Source organism: Augochlora pura, chromosome 7 (genome assembly GCF_028453695.1).
Source record: "Augochlora pura isolate Apur16 chromosome 7, APUR_v2.2.1, whole genome shotgun sequence".
Classification (NCBI taxonomy): Eukaryota; Metazoa; Arthropoda; class Insecta; order Hymenoptera; family Halictidae; genus Augochlora; species Augochlora pura.
The window spans coordinates 9,507,157-9,519,708 of NC_135778.1; the positions used below are offsets into that span (position 1 = coordinate 9,507,157).

The following is a 12,552-nucleotide window of genomic DNA, read 5'->3' on the forward strand; positions in this document are numbered from 1 at the left end:
TATTGAGTACAAAAAAGCCACTATGAACAAACGAATTTATTAAAAAAGTGTAAGATATTATCAAAACCTATAAATATAATAAAATAGAATAATACTCAAACAAGATCGTCAAGAATAATTAAATTGCACATAAAATGTATTCAAGAAAGCATATAAAATGCATTCAAAATGTATGCAATATAATAACATATAAAATGTATCCAAGAAAGCACCACAATTCTGACTAAAATCATGACCGTAGAAAAATAAAATTGACCGCTAAAAGGCTGCTGTGGCGTTTGAATATAGGGGTGGTAGTATCAACAAAGCTTGATCGGACAATCCCCAATCGCAACTGCAAGACAATATTGTTTCTAAATAAAAATCAAAATTGATAGAATCAAAACGAATTTTCTAGATTTACTCAGCTGCAAAAGTTGCAGTATTACAGTCAAAAACGAGCGAGGAATTCAGCCAAGTTGGCGCACGTGGCGTCACCTGACAGCACAAGGCGTAACCACGATAGAATCGAACCTTATCGATGGCTCGGAGCAACGTCCAGCTATGTGGGAGGCCCGACTTAACCCCAAAATAGAGTAAACATTAATCAGAGAAATCGTTATCAGCCTTCAAGGAGCCGCGATTCCGTTCTGAAACCGGGAAGAAACAACATGGCCGATCCGGATGGCGAATAATCCTAGCCGCGTTGCCGAAACGAAATACCGAGTGACATAATTCGTGCAAACGCATGTTCCGGATACGCCGTTCCCCTGTCTGTTTACAACCGTCGGACGGTGGTGGCCGGCTATGGCAGTCATCGGCAATCGTTCCGAGCGACAGAACGCGGAATGACAGCGCGAAAAAAACGTCGAAATCGTTTCCCGAGGCGAATGCAAAAAGTCCGTGCGTGGGAACAAGGGTGGTGAAGTAGCCGTGCACACCGTTTTGTTGTTCGCGGTTCAGGCGTTTAATTAACGGAGATTAACGGGCTCACCTGAATGTCAAGGCCCTCCGGGGCCCGCGTCGTCGATACCAGGTAAACGATCCCGGTCCCCTTATCACCGAACTTCAAAAACACCCCTCCAAATCACTTGTCACTAATTAAAGGCCTCACGATGGCGGCCATGACTGCCGTTTGGCTGTAACTTGACACGCCGGTCGCCAGGTGGCAGCACCGGTCGCCTCGCACCGCGCAAGCGTGCGCGACTCGTCTGAAAATTAAATTTTTAATTATCTCGAGTTGATTTTAGCGATCGCTAACAAAATACTTCAATATCAAACCGCTGTATTAAATATCGTCTCGGCTGTTCAATTTCAAGCATTAATTTTTATGGCAATTTCAATTCGAGAATCGATTCTAGGAGGAAAAATGTGTCCAATCTTTCCGTTATTCTCAACGGAAAAGACCTAACGTTTTTAGACTTTAACACCAATTAATCCTCTGTTAAAGTTAACCGAGAAAAACTACCCTCGAAGAGCGCTGCCGGTGACACGATTCGAATCTCCCGCGTGAATCGCTCGAGATCCCACCGGAATGACTGCCTGCAGCAGTCTGCAGTTCACGGTGGTTCTCGGTAGAGGTTAACGTCGAAAAACGAAACTGACATAACATTGCCAAAATGAGGATCGGAAATTTAAGTACAACAACACCACACGTCAGACGGTTGATTGGCAAACCGATAAGTACGTTGAAAGACACGAAGCACGGGGTGGAGTATAAATTATCATCGAACATTTCTCGTAATGTTTCAGGTGAGAAAATAAAGTACTATTGGGATTTCGCATGGAATGAAGCACCAGAACTCATGTTTACATCGACTTTTGGTATCTTTGGTTTTGGGTCGCTGGTCTATTACATTTCGATAAAAGACGAAGCCGCACCACCGAAGAATTTCCGCGAAATTACCAGTAAGTTGTATATATTACAGTAACACTATCTAGGTTAGGTCGCGCTGTTATGCAATTGCAGATCTACAAAAGTTTGCCTCGACCGTGGTTTTCGGAAGCAACACTTTTCAATACGAAAGAATAACATTTCCGTCTCCTAAGATTTGTGTTGTTTTAGTTTACAGACCGGACGATCCTAGAGTTGAACATATTAGGAAAGACCATACCGTGAAAATGCAGGGACTAATATGAACGCATATATCTTGTTATCGGTGAGCAGAATGCAACGTAACAACTAGTGATAAATTACTTTATGTGTGATCATCGAACGGTAAAGATATTACAATAAATCAATTCATTACATAGTTTTCTGTACACCTATTTTTGACTAATCGTTCATTGTACTCGGAACATTTACCGCGTCTCCAACAAACCCCAAACGTATCCGTCGATCGTGATATCGAGTTTCAAGGAAAATGTCCTTCTTTTCACGCGTTCTCCACGGTGCAGATTCCCTGAAACAGTTTCCTTTTTTATGCCATAGTCTGGCGATAATTAATGTTCTTTAACGACGCGGTATTCTGTACATGCTGGATGACAGTGGCGCCTCTTCTGGAAATATATCGAAGCTCCGTTCAGACTCTGTACAGCGCCAATTGGTATAGCGGCAAAACGGTGAAACTGTTAGCTAAGATACCAACCATCGATTCTGGCTAACAGTTTGAGCGTTTTACCGCTATATTAATTGACGCTGTTCGAACATCGAACGATGCTTCGAAATTTCACCACTGAAGGAAGACACTTGTCAGAAACCGCGCTAGTATTAAATATTCAAAAAGCTTTAAGGATTGCGGAGACCAATTTATATTCTACGGAAGAAAGCAATTAAATTATTGTCACTTTTGAAATGTTATTTTAAGTAACGCCGTATTCTACTTTACAATCATTTCATAATTACTTGTGATTATATTTACATTCGTTCGTAATTATTCGTAACAATTGTGACATTCTCCTTGAAAATTGTATTCTGATTTAATTGTCAGCTCTGAGTCTATATTATTACAGGTATTCTCTTTGACATCTTTGCAAGGTGAAAAGTAATTTTCCTCGAAGCAAACTGCTGGAAAGATTTCTTAAAATAAGATTGTTTATGTATAAAGATCTCTGCTTAAACCATATATTTATTATATAATTATTATTTCTATATTGATATTTTTCTGTAAGTATTTCTATCGTTATATATGAAATAAAAACAAGGACATGATTTTATTAATTGTTTTTAGCTTTGACCAAATTAATTGATCAACAGGATAAAATAAAAATCGATTTTTCGTCGCATTTTTGTACAGCAACGTCACCGTGTACCAAAATGTAGCCGGATCGATATGCCAAAGAGGTTCGCGGAAGGTGATCCGGGGGCAGCGGTGGGGTCCCGATTATAACAAACGGTGTCACAGGGACGTCGATTACGGCCGTGTGCACGCATTGACGTCGCACGTCGCACTCCCCCGACCGTTCCGATCCGAAAAGGAAGCGGGGCCCTTGTCGAAACGCTGACTGGGGTAACTGTTGCGCGAGGCCAGGTGACGTTTATCGAGCAAATATTGGCCGTCCGCGATGACATTTGGCCCGATACCGCATAAACGGCCCCTGACACTTTGTATTTATGGAAACCGATCGTCGGCGGATCGCGCGAACAATGAACGTCGTGCGTTCCGACGGGAATTTCCGATTCGAATGCTGAAACGTCCGTGGCGTTCGCTTCGTTAAACGCGATCGCGAAAAATCTCGCAATATATTTGTAAAAATTTTGGATCGATCCATCTATTGGTTAAAGATACAGTGACAATAGAAAGTTTCTCGTAGTTTTATATTTCGATAATTTACTGTATAGCGAATAAATTTGAAATAGCAAAGCTCGTAACGAAAAAAAAATATATAAGTTTTGACAAATTTGTCAGAGACATTTCTTTGTTTTACTATTTTTTACTGTCACGTATATTATTTAACAAGCGCTGCTGTAGGTACGTATTCTTTAAACCCTTGCATCGACGAGACGATACTTGCTTCACCTTGCTAGTATTTACAGTTATACTGATCTTATTATACTAAGTTATTGTTCGTTCGTATCGCGTTGTGATGCCGTCTACGGTGCGGCGTCGTCGAAGGGTGTAAATCTTCGACTCAGGTTTTCCTGGCAACGCGTACTGAATCGAATTCCCTACAACCTGGTCGGGTTCTAAGGACGTTAGAATGAATGGATGAACACTATATTGTTTATCACTTGTCACTTTATTTTAACTTTTAAACTGTTCGGCTGTATAAAGATAGCGACGGGCTGAGCTAATGCAGTTACAAGTTTTCTGAATGAGAGTTGTGTTAAGAGTGACGAGAGTGATGCTATTTTCTTCAGAGGTGAGTTCGGTATGGGCGTGGATTTTGGATGAAACAAGCGGATTTGTTGATGATATTTTTCGAACTTGAGAGAGGGAAATGGCTGTTATGCATTATTGGCTGTTGAAATAGCACAGATAGGAAATAGATGAAGCGACAGACGGAAAAGGAAAGAAGAAACGGTAACCGCCCAGAGTACTGGTCGCTTGCAGGTATGAACCGTACCCTGACTCGGTGCGCACGTGCCATCCGCATGTCTCGGAATTTGACCGTAGCAGGCAGTAAACCCGGAAAAATACCTCTACTTAGACAGGACATACTAAATGAAAGTTTGTAAACGCGGTAATAGCTCAACTGTCGGTGTGCAGCTGCTGGTCATAATGTAATAAAGAGATAAAAATTTAGTAACGACTTTTCAGAGAACTGCATGCTACGGATGGGTTCGTATTGAATTGGTCCTACAGTGAGTAATTTCGAAATGAACCTATTGTACCGGTAATGTTCGAGGGTTAATTTTAACATGTAATAATCCCAAGGCATTCCGTAGCTCTGGACAAGGTTACGCGGAAACTAAAATATTTACGTTGGAATTTAACATGCTAGGGGAACGTCGCAATATTCATAAACTACGGTCTTCGGACTGCTTGGGTTTATTAGCTGTTATCTTAATTGTGAAGAGCTATGGGACGACATGAACTAACGTAGACTATGCTGTCGTATGCGACTAGCAAAACGAATAACAATAAAATAATAAATTAAAGAATCAATTTGGCCGGCTCTGGCCGGCTGAACAGTTATACTAAGCGATTGTATAAATTTGACCTAGTTGAAGTCTAGTTTGTACTAGGGAGGATTTATATAAATATATAAAATATAATATATCTTAACTATCTAATATAAATATATGAAAAATAATAAAACGTTCTAGAACCAAAAATGTTAGAAATGTTAGTATTCTCGAAGTGATTTTTCCTAAAATTCCTAGCCAATCACAGCGCAGTATAACACTAACTTCTCTGGCTCCAGCAAAGATGCAGGAAGCGTATTCTTTTACGATCGCACGCATCGTCAAAGTTTCACTTTATCTCGGGGCATTCATCAACTCAGCTGCTGAACCCCGTCAGGTAGAAATGCCGTACCTTGCGAGGGCTGCGGTTGGCTCGCTGCAAATGAATTACGATCGCATAGGCAAGACCTGACTCCGATTAGAAAAGCTAAAAATCCTATCGGTGAAAAGAACGACGGAATTTTAGTAGTGTTTTTAAATTTTGTTCACGATTTTTAATCGTGACAGTGTTGCCGATGTGGCGCTTTCAAAAGACTTAATTGTCGCAATTTCACACGCCGGAGATGTGTCCCGCGGAAAACATAATTTCACGTCGGTTTAAAACATGCATGGACAACACCTGCGTTCGCGTGATTCTTTTTAACCCTTTGCGGTCGCATTATGTTTGCGCATAGGTAATTTTGTACGAGCCGGCTGGAGTTGTACGTGAAATGAACATTTATTGACGTATTGCTGTCGAGTGGTGACTGTGAGGCATTATTAAAATTGTTTTGTCAATAAAGTTTATATTTAAAGAATTGTTAGATAGTGGAAATGTTGGTATGTGATACAAGAATAAATTTTGTATGCATAAAAGTGTTCTTTTGTTATATAAAATTGAGATATTATAAGCCAGGAAAATTATTTTTGAGATTTACAGTTTAAATGGCTTTGAATGCGAAGGGTTAATTATGATTTCTGTAATATAATGCATATATAATAGAATGTATGTATTTAGTACAATATATTTAATATATGCAATACAGTGATAAATTTTAGTTTTATGTAATAATAAAAGAAATAAATAAATAGATTTTATGGCTGAGAGTAAAAATAAGACTGCAACGGGTTAATACTAAGTCTTCAGAAACCGCGAAAATGGCCAATAATTTTTTAATTTGTTATTATTCAAATTGCGAAAATACATTCATGAACTATTTGTAACAATATATTCAAATGATGAATAGCAATAGTCACAAAATAGACATACTTGCAGCCAATATCACATAATCCAAAAACTATCCATCTTTAACCTTTGATTTGTTGATTCCGTATTAATAATGACTTTTTTATCTGTACAATAAAATGGACCTTCACCCCTATAAACAAACAAACAAACAAATAAATAACACGCAGCAAACACGAAAACAGCGCACAACCGAAAATCCGAATAAACATCTAATCCCAACATTTACAAACAACGATCGACGACGAAACAATTACTCGACGACGACATTATATCGCAATGGATGAAATCCCGCGGTCAGAAACAAGCCCCCACCCCGTCGGTGGAAAAGCGTAGCCCGAAACGACGTCGAGGGCTCGGTTGCCAAATCTTACCAAATCTCGGTCAACCAAATCTCGCGATGGGGTTGGTTGGCGAGGAGTCGAAGTCGGTGGAAAAGGAACCCGGCGGACGCGTCGCGACAGATAACGGGGGGGGGGGGGGGGGGGGAGAATGAGAACGAAGGGCCAGGTGACAGGGACATCGGTGCGGAAGGGGCGAACGTGGAAAATAGTGGCATCGTGGCCGCTTGGTGGAGCTAGGAAGAGCGCCAGTGGTTCAGTCAGCGTTTCGCACCGGCGTCGCTCCTCTCAGCTCCTCGGCGCCTCGTCACCGGTGAGCCTCGTGCCGATAATCGCGTGGCCGATGATGTCGCGAGATCAATGAGCGAGCCCAAGGACCGCGGGATACCGTCAGTCCGACGTCGATAGTAGACCCGTCTCGGATACAGTGCCGGAGTCCAAGTACAAGGAAAATCGTCGGTAGTCGGTAGTCCGTACTCTGTAGTCGGTGTCATCTATCTGTCTTTGCCTGTCCCGTAACACGTCCCGTCACGTCACCATCCCTTTAACACGTTGACGCCGGCGTCGATATTCACGATTTTCTCTGTGAGTCGGCGCTTGAAATTGACAAAAATTAAATAATTATGTTAAGTTCATAATATCGAATTGAAAATCGCAGGTGAAGCGATGCCTCTTGGACTCGAAATATTGTTAAACTTTGAACTATCGTAACTCTGTTAAAAACAACCGTACAATAATGAAAATTAGCGTGTTTTGTAGAGCAAAGTCTCCTCTTTAGTTTGCCCTAGTCGTTTGTTAACTTGACCCTTCGGGAGCTCCGAGAACGTTCGGAAAGCCAGGAGACCAAAATCGGCCCGAGGAGTCCGATTTCAATAATCTATAAGAGGTACAAACTTTGAATACTTTTAGCAAAAAGGTACTTTATTTATAGAACTCTAAGGTGTACTTTTTTTGACTGTCGAATTAAATCTGAGGTTTTCTGTGGAGTTCTGCATTTTCTTTCAACTTCTTTTCCTTCCCTCGTTCTTTAGCCAATAGGAGAATTAGCTGGGCGCTGGTGAATTTGCTGGACGTTGATTTGTCGGCCAGTCCGTCTTCCGGTTGCAGCTCGAAGATGGTTGGTGGTTCGACGGTGCGCATGCGGGTGGGAGTGCGCGGGAGTCGAGCGCGCAGGGGTAAAAAGCCCGCTGAAACGAACATTGTGAGGGTGTGCCGCGCGCGAAGATTTCGACTCGAGGACTGAGAGAGAGGTCAGAGAGGGTTCCGAGAAGTCCTTGTCTAAAGATTTACGACGTCCTGTACTTGAGAGATCCGGGGTTGCTATTGTGACTCGTCTAGTTCACGTGAAATCGGAGAGGGTCTTACGAGAGGCTACGTGACTTTCTCTACATTCCTCGATTAGTCTCGCTAGATAAAAAAAATGCTCAACGAAGAATTTCGTGAGAACCCTCTCATTATCTCCTTACATATTCTCAGTTATTCCTCTCGGCCGATACTGTATCTCTATACAAATATACGATATAAATTTGTATTTACATTCGAACTTCCCTCTTGTCGCCATTAATTGAAAGCGTATAGTCTAATAGCGCTGTTGTAATATAAACTAGTGACTATGTTCGCGTCGTTCATGAAACGTGATAACGTAACAGCTGTATGCGACACCAGATTCTGTTAGTCGAGAAACATAATCGAGGAAAAATAAAATACACTTCTCACGGTGCACGTTTGAAATACAGCTTGTGACATACGCATAGAGTTATTCGAAAGACGACCTAAATACACTAATTTCTCAATTACCATATCCGGGGGCAGCGAGACTCTTGAATTGAAAGAATGCAGCGAATTACTGTGCTCTAATTGGCTGTTGATTCATAGCTGAACAGTGCTGCCTTCTAAGCCAGTGACAAAGCGAAAAAGTGGCGAGTAAGCAAGATAGCACGACTGCAGCACAACCGCATGCGAAACGAATTTCACTGATAACTAATGTAGTTTGTCTTATTTCATCGCGCTTGTGGTCTCATTCTTTTCGCGCATGTAATATTTGGCGTTCTATCTGAAATACGTGACACGATATTCGAATTGTACTTCACAGGAATCTCGACTACATTTACCAGCTTTGAGAACGATGTTAAATGTACATTGAGATTTGTTTCGAATGTATGTATTTCTCGGCTATATTTCGACAAGTAAAGCAGGATAAGACTCAGCAAATTATTGCATTGATCCGAATGATATGAATGAATGTTGCAATAAAAGTCGAATATCGCGCGGGGTATTACAGATGGAGCGCTAGTCGTTCATATACGACGACATTGGTTGTGTCAGTTCGATAAGTGCACGTAGAGGGCGCACAGTTCATTCTGTCTCTCTTGATCGTTTTCCGTTCTCCTTCTAAAGTAACTGCGCGGTGGTGGATGCGCAATAAAATGGTGGGGATAAAAAGGTTCTTGCATTGGGAGAAGAAAAAGTTTTTGAATTCAGATGACTGTACATATCAAAAAAATGTTAATTCCAGACGAATTTTCTCTTTTCAACTGTAATAAAATCAAAACAAAAATTATTGACGAAGCATTACTTCCTTTGAATAGATTAAATATTAAAACGAATAAATTTTAGGATTACATTTTATCGCGTGATATGAACGAAAACTTGGAGACAATCTCGATCAAAAGTTTGTCTCGAAGACAACATGGCGGCGTGTACATGTCGTCTGCATTCCTCCGCTAGAATCGAGTGTCGAACGTGTCACAGTTATCGGCTCGCTTCTCAGAAGCGATTTATCACATTGACGAGGACGTCGACATCAAGATTCGCACACTTCGTGAAAAATGCCTGGTGATGGACGTCTGCGGCATAACGAAGAGAAGTCATAAGGAATGGCGACGGACTGCGAAAAAAGAGCGTCGCAGACGGCTGCGACACAAAGCGGCCGCTGAGCGCGACGCCGACGCTGAACGACTGAGGGCAGCACTGGAGAAAAACCCGGATTATTTAAACTGGTTGCAAAAATGTGAAATGGAACAAACTGAAAGAGAGAAGATAGAACAAAAGGAGCGTGATGAACGAGAAAGACTCTGGCTGGAAGAAGAGGTAAGTTACAGTTTTTATCTATAAACTAATTTGTTGAGTTAAATGAAAAGTTAGAAATTTAGTGTACAAATTAGTTATATATATTACATATACAAGTAAATTAGATATATAGATTGCTTATAAAATTAAATTATAAATAATATATATATATGTATATATATATATATTATTTACATAAATGTTAAAGGAGTAACCATATACTCCACTTTATTATACTTTCTAATTACCATTTCGATTTTCATCCTGGCTTCTTAACATTACCTTTTATTATAAAAAATATATTATATATCCTTCTATAAGAAAAGATCGAATAAATTTATTAGTCCTGAATAAATACTGACTCTTCGCGCAAGTTAATAATTTTTAACACTAAAACTATCAAATTAGTCACAATAACTGGTTTTCAATTTCTTCATTAACAATTCCTGTTATTATAAAAATGTTTCTATAAAACGTTCTCTAAATAAACTATTTTATTCAAATAATATATTCACTGTTGCCATTATTATGAAACAGTATGAATTTGTAGCTTTAGGTAGTTACAATGTTAATGCTAGGCAGGTTTATAACTGTTAATGGTAGAAAATGTCAGAGGTGAAAATGATTCTTTTCTTACCGTCGGGGTTCTTTTGTTCCCGCAATCGATAGCGTCGAGAAGGACTTTTTATAACCGTGAAAGTAATGCGAGCATGTGGCTGCCGAAGCCAGTTTATTACACGATCCCTGTAAGAAGCCGTAATCCAAATCCCGAATCACTCTTTTACGGTATCTAATTCCTCCTTTCGAAATTCCCAGGTAAGAGCGCAGAAGGAATGGCATGTCCTGCAGGAGCGAAAACAAAGAGCGCGGCAGTTGCAACTGGAACAAGAGGCGAAAATCCGGGAGGAGTTCGAGGCGAAGCAGGAGGCGATTCGCAAGAAACAGGAAGAGGAGAAACAAAAGCGAGAAGAAGACATAAAAAAGAGGGAGCAATTGGTCAAGGAAATCGATGATTATATCGATAACGGGATCAAGACACCGGAAACTTTACGTGAGGTGATCGACAGTCAGCCTGGCAAGGAGCTTTGTCCTTTCTTCACCAAAACTGCTGCCTGCAGGTAATACCACAGCACGATTACAGACACAATTTCTTTTATATCTTGAAAAAAAAGACGTCTTAAGGAAGATTCTCGTTTTCAGATACGGCGATACCTGCTCGAGGAACCACCGGAGAGTATGTTTGAGCAAGGTAATTCTAGTACCTGGATTCTACACGCATTTCTCTCTTGAGAAGAACTCTGCGGAGTATGACACAGATATAGCGCTCGAATTCGAGAGTTCTGAGACTCGGCAGCATTTCCGCGAGTTCTACAAGGACGTAGTACCTGAACTCGAGTCATTCGGCCGAATAAAAACCTTGAAGTACTGTTGTAACACCGAGATCCATCTCCGAGGAAACCTGTACGTCGAATATTATACCGAACGGGAAGCGGCCCGAGCGCTGAGAAAGCTGAAAGCTCGTTGGTACGCCGGCAGACAGCTCAACTGCGAGTTTGCCAATCTGAAATCATGGAGAAGCGCCGTCTGCGGCATGGCAAAATGCCCGAAAGGAAGAGCATGCAACTTTTTGCATACCTTTCGAAACCCGCGCGACGAGTACGACATTAAAAGCCCGCCTAGGTGGGCAAAGTCCTCGAGTTCCTTTACTCAAGATGTTGCGAGCAACAGGAGAATCGAGTACAGGTACGTAATAGCCTGGAGCTATCATCTGTCTTCGGTTTGCTCTCGACGTCGCAATGTGTGATGTTTATATTAGTCCATTCAGGCTCACTACTGTCTACTGGTCCGCCTATTTATATTTCATGATTTCATCTTCCAGGAACAAGCAGAAATCGGAGGATTCAAGCGTAGCCGACGACGTTAGAAACTGGAAGTGGTCTCACTCTCCGGAGCTTGAATCCGAGCAGAAATACTTCAGAAACACTGACAGACGACATCGCCGAAGCGACGAATCTGTGCACCGACAAAAGTCAACGCACGATAAACGAGTTAAATCGGTCACAGATAACGACGAAACACCTCGAAAACGGCGTCGATCGTCTTCCAAGTATTTCGAAGAGAACGCGAAAGACAACGACGCGTCCAATGGTCGCGAGTCTAGAAAATACTCACGAAAATACGAGAAGAAGAGAGAAGACGACGACGATGACGATCGCGACGATTTAAGGTCGTCGAGGTACCCTCGCAAGAGGTACTCGAAGTCCGGAGACAGAAGTTACCACTCGGAGACTCGAAGATACTCTAAGAAATACTGCAGGCAGGAGAGAGAGAATCGCGAGAAAGATAGGAGACAATCGAGGAGCTGTCGAGATTTCGAAGATTCCCCAAGGCGGAAATCGAAGACGACCTCTGGGACCGACGACGACGAAAAGACCACCGATCGTGTCAAAGATACAGCTTGTTTAAAGTCCAAGTGGGATAAAGACGTTTCCGGTCAGAACGATTCAGATAGTTTAGAGTCCTCAGACTCTGACTCCGACTCTGACTCTGACTCATCGAGCAGCTGTGAAGAGAAAGGCACGAATAAGTCTGTGACGTCTGGGAAATCCTACAAACGATACTCTGACGATCCTTGGGCCACAACGGACTCTGAGAGCGACGCGTCAGCCAACGACAAACGTTGAATTTGTAATTATTGCAATCAGACGATCAGTTGGTTTTCCATATCGAAGTGCATTTAAACAATAAAGTATTTTATATCTGCGGATTTCGATTGTGCAACTAAATCTGTTCCCGATGGAAACGATGCGTGAACGAGCTGATAAGCATCCTAGGATGCATCGCGCAACTATATGGCTCGATGATTGCGT

The 12,552-nt window shown here is 41.5% G+C and overlaps 3 protein-coding genes across 6 annotated transcripts in view; 2 read left to right on the forward strand and 1 right to left on the reverse strand.

The window, feature by feature from the left end:
* LOC144472335 (uncharacterized) overlaps positions 1–1,110 on the reverse strand; it is a 362,809-nt gene extending 361,699 nt beyond the window's left edge. For 2 of the 3 annotated variants that reach the window (XM_078185317.1, XM_078185316.1), the window contains exon 1: positions 974–1,097. The gene's annotated coding sequence lies outside the window, so the exon portion shown is untranslated. Of the gene's footprint in view, positions 1–973 lie in introns of all 3 variants that reach the window. The other variant, XR_013494410.1, reaches the window with a different exon arrangement.
* Positions 1,111–1,506: 396 nt separating this feature from the next.
* On the forward strand, positions 1,507–3,088 carry LOC144472337 (uncharacterized). Of its 2 annotated transcripts, XM_078185319.1 has the most exons (4): positions 1,507–1,662; positions 1,732–1,887; positions 2,045–2,138; positions 2,932–3,088. In XM_078185319.1, the coding sequence occupies exons 1-3, from the start codon at positions 1,599–1,601 to the stop codon at positions 2,116–2,118; spliced, it is 294 nt and encodes a 97-aa protein (XP_078041445.1). In that variant the 5' UTR covers positions 1,507–1,598; the 3' UTR covers positions 2,119–2,138; positions 2,932–3,088. The 2 variants fall into 2 exon arrangements, with proteins under 2 accessions (XP_078041445.1, XP_078041444.1); XM_078185318.1 differs by lacking the exon at positions 2,932–3,088 and having other exon boundaries at positions 2,045–2,231.
* Positions 3,089–9,342: 6,254 nt separating this feature from the next.
* LOC144472312 (uncharacterized) lies at positions 9,343–12,525 on the forward strand. The gene is made up of 4 exons (XM_078185274.1): positions 9,343–9,703; positions 10,499–10,800; positions 10,883–11,425; positions 11,562–12,525. The coding sequence occupies exons 1-4, from the start codon at positions 9,452–9,454 to the stop codon at positions 12,364–12,366; spliced, it is 1,902 nt and encodes a 633-aa protein (XP_078041400.1). The 5' UTR covers positions 9,343–9,451; the 3' UTR covers positions 12,367–12,525.
* The last annotated feature ends 27 nt before the right edge of the window (positions 12,526–12,552 follow it).